The 7,543-nt window shown below is 55.5% G+C and overlaps 1 protein-coding gene across 2 annotated transcripts in view; it reads right to left on the bottom strand.

The window, feature by feature from the left end:
- Nucleotides 1-1,202: 1,202 nt before the first annotated feature.
- Nucleotides 1,203-7,543, bottom strand: part of FKBP8 (FKBP prolyl isomerase 8) — a 10,370-nt gene continuing 4,029 nt past the window's right edge. Inside the window, exons 3-9 of one of the 2 annotated variants that reach the window (XM_017879428.1) lie at nt 7,087-7,256; nt 6,907-6,995; nt 5,755-5,975; nt 5,144-5,316; nt 2,715-2,792; nt 2,110-2,241; nt 1,203-1,701 (exon numbers count right to left, since the gene is read on the bottom strand). In XM_017879428.1, coding sequence (XP_017734917.1) covers nt 1,615-1,701; nt 2,110-2,241; nt 2,715-2,792; nt 5,144-5,316; nt 5,755-5,975; nt 6,907-6,995; nt 7,087-7,256 — 950 coding nt within the window. In that variant the 3' untranslated portion in view covers nt 1,203-1,614. The remainder of the gene's footprint in view (nt 1,702-2,109; nt 2,242-2,714; nt 2,793-5,143; nt 5,317-5,754; nt 5,976-6,906; nt 6,996-7,086; nt 7,257-7,543) is intronic. The other variant, XM_017879429.1, reaches the window with a different exon arrangement.

The following is a 7,543-nucleotide window of genomic DNA, read 5'->3' as shown; positions in this document are numbered from 1 at the left end:
GCCTCCCAAAGTGCTGGGATTACAGGCTTGAGCCACCGCGCCCGGCTACATCCGCCTCTTTAAAAAAAAACAAACAAAAAAAAGAGCTGGGCGCGGTGACTCACACCTGTAATCCCAGCACTTTGGGAGGCCTAGGCCGGGGGATCACAAGGTCAAGAGATCAAGACCATGGTGACCAACATGGTGAAACCCTGTCTCTACTAAAAATACAAAAATTAGCTGCACGTAGTGGCGCACGCCTGTAGTCCCAGCTACTCAGGAAGCTGAGACAGGAGAACTGCTTAAACCCGAGAGGTAGAGGTTGCAGTAAGCAGAGATCGTGCCACTGTACTTCAGCCTGGCGACAGAGTAAGACTCTGTCTCAAAAACAAATAAATGGCCGGGTGCGGTGGCTCAAGCCTATAATCCCAGCACTTTGGGAGGCCGAGACGGGCGGATCACGAGGTCAGGAGATCAAGACCATCCTGGCTAACATGGTGAAACCCCATCTCTACTAAAAATACAAAAAGCTAGCCGGGCGACCTGGCGGGCGCCTGTAGTCCCAGCTACTCGGGAGGCTGGGGCAGGAGAATGGCGTGAACCCGGGAGGCGGAGCTTGCAGTGAGCTGAGATCCGGCCACTACACTCCAGCCTGGGCGACAGAGCGAGACTCCGCCTCAAAAAAAAAAAAAAAAAAAAAAAAAAAAAAAAAAAAAACAAATAAATAAAAAATAAAAAGAGAGACCTCACTCTTGTGAGGTCTTCCAGCCTAGGCTGGAGTGCAGTGGCGCAATGATAGCTCACTAAAGCCTCAAATTCCGGTGCTCGTCATCCTTCTACCATCTGTCTATTGAATTCAGCACATCCACTAGGTAAAGCAATGATGCCACAGAACCCATTCAGCAGCCTCAAGTTAGGACCCATTGGGGTCCTGGATTTCAGGTAAGGAAACAGTGAATGCTGGGGTAACGGGTGGAGCTGGGCAGGAACACCCCCAGAGTCCAGCTGAGTCAGACCTCTCAACCCACTTATTCCCTGCTACATCACCCCACTTCTGTATGCCTCAGTTTCTCCTCTGCAGAGCAAGTGTGTTGTGCCCAGAGAAGAGACTTCCAGCTCCAGCTGGCTCAACCACATCCACCATGCTGTGTGACTCCAGATGCATCACAGGCTTTCTCTGGCCCAGCCCCAGGTGGCGGTAGAAGAAAGCTCAGGAATCTGTGGAAACTGCAGGATGGGAGGCTTTATTTCACTCTGGCGGGGAGGGAGCCTGGACAGGGGGCGGCAGGCGGGGCAGGGGGGCTGGCACTCAGGCAGGGACTAGGCAGGGGAAGGGCTGCCCCCAGGCCTGTTGAGGAGAAACTGAGGCCGGCCCTGGCAGAGACCTAGCCCAGCAGAGTAAGGAGGGTGGGGGAAAACTGGGTCTGAAGGAATGAGGGCCCCCTCCCTCTGGGCTTTCCTCCTAGAGGGCCTTAGTCCCTCCTGCTGGCTGGGCTGCACGACCCCCAATCCTTGCTCCCCTAACCCGGAGGAGGGGGCTAGACCAGGGAGGGCAGTGGACAGGGAGCCTGGGGGAGTTGGGGAGCGCAGGGTAGGGTCCATGGTGTGCAGAGGGAGTGGCGGCCACCTGGGCAGTCAGTTCCTGGCAGCGATGACCACAGAGAGTGCCACACCCCCCAAGGCAACAGCAGTCGCCCCAAACAGCCACTTCCATGGGATGGACTGTAGATAAAAAGGAGGGGAGAGAAGGGTGGAGGGAGGTCAAGACCAGCTTCTGGGGCCTCAGCTGCCAGCATAGCCCAAACAGACATCCCAACAAATCATTGCCTGACCATGTATTTCCCACTTTCTGGCAAACTCCTACTCACACAGCAAAACCCAAATGAAATGGTCCCTCCTCCAGGACACTGCCCCTCGTGCCCTGGAAGAGGCTCCATTCCCCACCCGCAGCCCTCCAGCTTGAATTCCACCTTCAACTCCACTCATGATCACACAGGGCTGGGCCTTCTCCATGTCTCCTGCATCACCCAGGATGGCCCAGTCTCCAAGGACATTCATGTATGCAAAATAAAATCCCTCTGGTAGGCATGCCCTGCACGCAGCCCCTGCCCATTCTGTGCCCCAGCTTACCCAGGCACCCTTGCCAGGGCACTTGGCAGGCAGCCGGCTGGGGTTACCCAGCATTTTCCGGTACAAGGCGGTCTCTGTGCTCCGCTGTGCTGCATGCTTCTTCACCAGCTTCGAGAGTTCTGCGTGGATCGTCTGTGAAAGGCAGGGAAGCTGAGAACACGCGGCGGCCAACCTATCTTCACTGGCACTCTGCCCTTCTGGGACCCTAGGCTGTTTGGGTGCTGGGACCATTGGGACATGGGGTTCCCATCTGCCCCTTTCTGAGCTTAGCAAAGTCAGGGCTGCTGACCCCATCCCTCCTAGGGAGCCAGTCGATGAAGCACAGCACAAAGTAGCCAGGAGACAGAAGGATCTGGAAGGAAGGCCAAGGACGTTGGCATGGAGCAGGCTGGCAGTGCCCTCAGTCGCTGGAGGGGTGAGAGCCCAGACTGCCTATGTGGCCATCATGAGGGTCTTCACAAGCTGACCAGGACCCTTCAGATACCTACCCCGTGCCACTGCCCAGGTGGGAACACAACAGAGAACCACAGCAAGAAAGACCTGGGGCAGACCACAGGAGGGACTTCCCAGCCGAGCAAGTTCCAGGGTGCCCCTGTCCTGCTCACCTTGTTGGAAGGTTCCAGCTTCAGTGCCGCCCTCAGGATGGGGATGGCCTCACTGTACTCCCCCTGCTGGGCCAGCACCTGTAAGGGGAAGGGGGTGGCATCACTGTCCTTCAAGAAACCCAGCCCAGGAGGTTGCAGTGAGCCAAGATGGTGTCATGCACTCCAGCCTGAGCAACAGAGCAAGACTCCATCTCAAAAAATAAATAAATAAAAACAGCCTGGCCAACATGGTGAAACCCCGTCTCTACTAAAAAATTCAAAAATTAGCCAGGCATGGTGGCATGCACCTGTAGTCCCAGCTATTCAGGAGGATGAGGTGGGAGGATTGCTTGAACTTGGAGGCAGAAGTTGCAGTGAGCCGATCTCATGCCACTACACCCCAGTCTGGGTGACAGAGTGCGACTCTGTCTAAAAATAAAAAAATAATAAATAATAAATAAATAAATAAAAAACAGGCCAGGCGCGGTGGCTCACACCCGTAATCCCAGTACTTTGGGAGGCTGAAGTGGGCAGATCACGAGGTCAGGAGATCGAGACTATCCTGGGTAACATGGTGAAATCCCGTCTCTACTAAAAAATACAAAAAAATTAGCCGGGCATGGTGGCAGGCGCCTGGAGTCTCAGCTACTCGGGAGGCTGAGGCAGGAGAATAGCGTGAACCCGGGAGGCAGAGGTTGCAGTGAGCCGAGACGACACCACTGCACTCCAGCCTGGGTGACAGAGCAAGACTCCATCTCAAAAACAAACAAACAAAAAAAACGGCCAGGTTCCTGGCTACTCATACAAGTCCCAAATGGAGCTCTGGTAATATCCCTGGGTTCCAGCCATCCCCAAACTGCTCCCCTAGCCCTCAAACTCCATCAGTGCACACTAAGCTTGGCATTGGCCCCTGCAACACGCTCCTTCTACCCCCGTGGATCTGTCTCAGCTAGAGATCTAGGCACTCACCTCGCCACCTCCTCCCTCACCACCTCCACTGGCAAGAGGCTGAATGGATGTTTCCATAGGTTGTTTTTTTTTATTTCCTTTAGAGACAGGTTCTTGATCCATCGCCCAGGCTGGAGTGCAATGGCATGATCATAGCTCACTGCAGCCTCAAACTCCTAGGCTCAAACAATCCTCCAGCCTCAGCCTCCTGAGGAGCTGGGACTACAGGGGTGTACTACCATGTCCAACTAATTATTTATTTATGTATTTATTTATTCAATTATTATTTTTTGAGATGGAGTCTTGCTCTGTCTCCCAGGCCGGAGTGGAGTGGCGCAATCTTGGCTCACTGCAACCTCCGCCTCCTGGGCTCAAGCAATTCTCCTGCCTCAGCTTCCCAAGTAACTGCGATTACAGGCGCCTGCCACCACCAAATTTTTGTATTTATAGTAGAGACAGGGTTTTACCATGTTGGCCAGGCTGGTCTCGAACTCCTGACCTCAGGTGATCCACCTGCCTCAACCTCCCAAAGTGCTGATATTACAGGCGTGAGCCACCACGCCCGGCCTACTCATTTATTTTTTCTATTTTAGAGACAGGGTCTCACCATGTTCCCCAGGATGGTTTCGAACTCCTGGGCTCAACCAATCCACCTGCCTCAGTCTCCCAAAGTGCTGGGATTATAGACGTGACTCACCACACCCAGGGCTGTGACTAGGATTCCACCTTTACTCTGAGAAAAAACGGGATCCATGGAGGGTTCTATGTGAAGAGCTCTCAACACTGGGCCAAACCAGGCGCAGTGGCTCACGCCTGTAATCTCAGCACATGGGGAGGCTGAGGCGGGCAGATCACTTGAGGTCAGGAGTTCAAGACCAGCCTGGCCAATATGGCAAAACCACGTCTCTACTAAAAATACAAAAAAATAAGCTGGATGTGCTCGCTTGAACCCGGGAGGCAGAGGTTGCAGGGAGCTGAGATCATGCCACTGCACTCCAGCCTGGGTGACAGAGCAAGACATATGCATGGTCATATCCGCCCTTATTTTTTTTGGAGACAGTCTTGCTTGCAAAACCACGTCTCTACTTAAAATATAAAAATTAACTGGGCGTGGTGGCTCCCGCCTATAGTTCCAGCTACTTGGGAGGCTGAGGCGGGAGAATCACTTGAACCCAGGAGGAGGAGGTTGCAGTAGTGAGCTGAGATCACGCCACTGCACTCCAGCCTGGGTGACAGAGTGAGACACTGTCTCAAAAAAACAAACAAACAAAAAACACTGGGCCAAAGGTTGGGGACCCAAGACTTGGGGATCGAATCTGGCCTCAGCCAATAAATTGCTGTCACCAGGCCACACTCCTGCACCCGTCTGGGCCTCAGTTTCTCCACTTGTACCCCACAGAGCTCAGCTGGCTGATACCTGTGCCTTTCTCAAATGCAGGGTTGGGGACCACCCCCTATACCCTGGGCTGAGTGACCTGGCCTGGCACCCCGGTGTGGCCCACCTTGCCCTTGCGGAAGAGAGCCTTGATGTTGTCTGGCTGGTGCTCCAGCACAAGGCTGCAGGAGCGCAGGGCCGCACGGTAGTGGTCGAGCTTCAGCTGTGAGGCTGCCAGGTTGTTCAGACACTTCACCTTCAACTGCAGGAGCTGTGCCTCCTCCTCGAACGTCATGTCCACTATTGGGAGACAATGCCCACCCCAGCGGCCGTCACCACACCACCAGACACCCCGACACCCACCCCTCTGCGGAGGCTGCCTCTCTGGCATCAGTTTCCCCAATTTTAACCCAGGACCAAGGGCTGCGCTTTCCTGGGGCTCTCCTGAGGAAGCTACAACATGGAGCCTTAAGCAAGGGCCTAGCCCATGGTGTGTGTGAACTGGCCCTGTCTACTGTCACCCCGTCCCCATATCCACTTGCATTCTACAACACTCCACTGGTCTGGGATATACTACGAGTCTGCAACAGGCCCTAGGTTAGGGGCAGTTGGGGATCTACTCATATTCTGGGCTATTGTAGAATGCTCTGAGTCTGAGGCTCTCTGGGGCTGGAAGTTTCTGGCATGGAGTGGGCACTTTTGCAGGGGAGGTGGTGGGGATCTGACCCAAGCAGTCACCTTTGGCGCTGGAGGTGATGGCCTTGATGGCGAGGTCGTAGGAGTTGGCGGCCAGGACGAAGTCCGCCCGCTGGTAGTGGGCGTTGCCGCACTCCCGCTTTCGGTTGGCCAGGGCCACGCGCTCCTGCCCCGTGAGCATCTCCAGATCAGGCCCGTCCACGGCCGTCTTCAGGGTCACCTCCAGGCACAGGGCCGCATGCGGGGGGATGTATGGGCTCCTGCTAGTGGGGTGGGGGCACGCAGGGGCAACACTCAGACCTGGTGACCCCTAAACCCGCTGGGCTGGCTTAGAAGGAGCGAGCTTGGCTCAAGCCCCAGATCTGTCTACCCTCCGCCCTCTGTCATTCCCTCCTCAGTAAAGTGCGGAAGTGACTTGCCGCCTTGGAGCTGTGGGACTTGACGAACAAGTTCCTCTCCCTAAGCCTCCGTTTTCCTCTTTTTTTTAGAGACATGTTCTCACGGGGCCGGGCACGGTGGCTCAAACCTGTAATCCCAGCACTTTGGGAGGCCGAGGCGGGCGGATCACGAGGTCAGGAGATCGAGACCATCCTGGCTAACACAGTGAAACCCCGTCTCCACAAAAAATACAAAAAATTAGCTGGGTGTGGTGGTGGGCACCTGTAGTCCCAGCTACTCGGGAGACTAAGGCAGGAGAATGGCGTAAACCCGGGAGGCGGAGCTTGCAGTGAGCTGAGATCTGGCCACTGCACTCCAGCCTGGGCGACAGAGCCAGACTCCGTCTCCAAAAAAAAAAAAAAAAAAAGACATGTTCTCACTCTGTTGCCCAGGCTGGAGTGCCGTGGTGCAATCTTGGTTCACTGCAGCCTCGAAAACCTGGGCTCAAGTGATCCTCCTGCCTGAGCCTCCTCAGTAGCTGGGACTACAGGTGTGCACCACACCCAGCCAGTTTTTAAACTTTTTTGTATAGAGATGGAGTCTATATTACTTAGATTGGTCTGGAAGTCCAGGCCTCAAGCAATCCTCCTACCTCAACCTCCCAAAGTGCTGGGACTTCAGGTGTAAGCCACCTCACCCAGCCTCAGTTTCTTCATCTATAAAACGGCAGGTAGATATGATGAGCCGAGGGGTACACCCACTCTACCCATCCCCCTCCTGAGACCTGCAGAGACCCTAGGGATGGCCGATTCTCACCTGCCTTGGGGGCCGTAGCAGTACTTGGAGTCAGCAGTGACCATGGCCGTCTCCCCGACATCCATGAGTGGGACACTGAGATCCAAGGCCTGGGGTGCGTGGGGATAGCCGGCAGTCAGGCAGACTCAGACCCAGTGAGGCGCGCCCCTCGCCCCTGCCCTGTCCCGCCCCAGTCCGCACCTGGATGACGTCACAGTCACCCAGAGTGAACACCAGCTCCGGCTCCTCCTGCACCCGTGTGCCGTTCTCCAGCGACGTCTGTAGATGTACGGTGACCACCTGGCCCTTGACTGGGCGGCTCGAACCTGGCGGCCCTGGGACCAGCGTCTTCTTCCTCAACAGCCCGTTCCCTGCCAGGGTCCAGGGACATGCAGCCTGTCACCTGGCGGCTCAAACAGGCAGCCGCTCCCCTGAGCCCCCACTCCTACCCTCAGCTATGCCCACTAGCTGTCCAGAGGGTGCTGGCCCAACACTGGGGCACAAGACAAACTTCCAGTGGCCACGTGGCCACCACAGTGGGGGATCCCACATGCAGGACACTGGGCAGGACGGGACAGACTTCAGGGTGACAGTACTGGTGCTAGGGACCAGCTCAGTGAACAATGGTTGGTCTGTTTTTTTTTTTTTTTTTTTTTTT

Source organism: Rhinopithecus bieti, unplaced genomic scaffold (genome assembly GCF_001698545.2).
Source record: "Rhinopithecus bieti isolate Rb0 unplaced genomic scaffold, ASM169854v2 scaffold_9899, whole genome shotgun sequence".
Taxonomy (NCBI): domain Eukaryota; kingdom Metazoa; phylum Chordata; class Mammalia; order Primates; family Cercopithecidae; genus Rhinopithecus; species Rhinopithecus bieti.
This window is presented reverse-complemented; position numbering and strand designations above follow the sequence as displayed.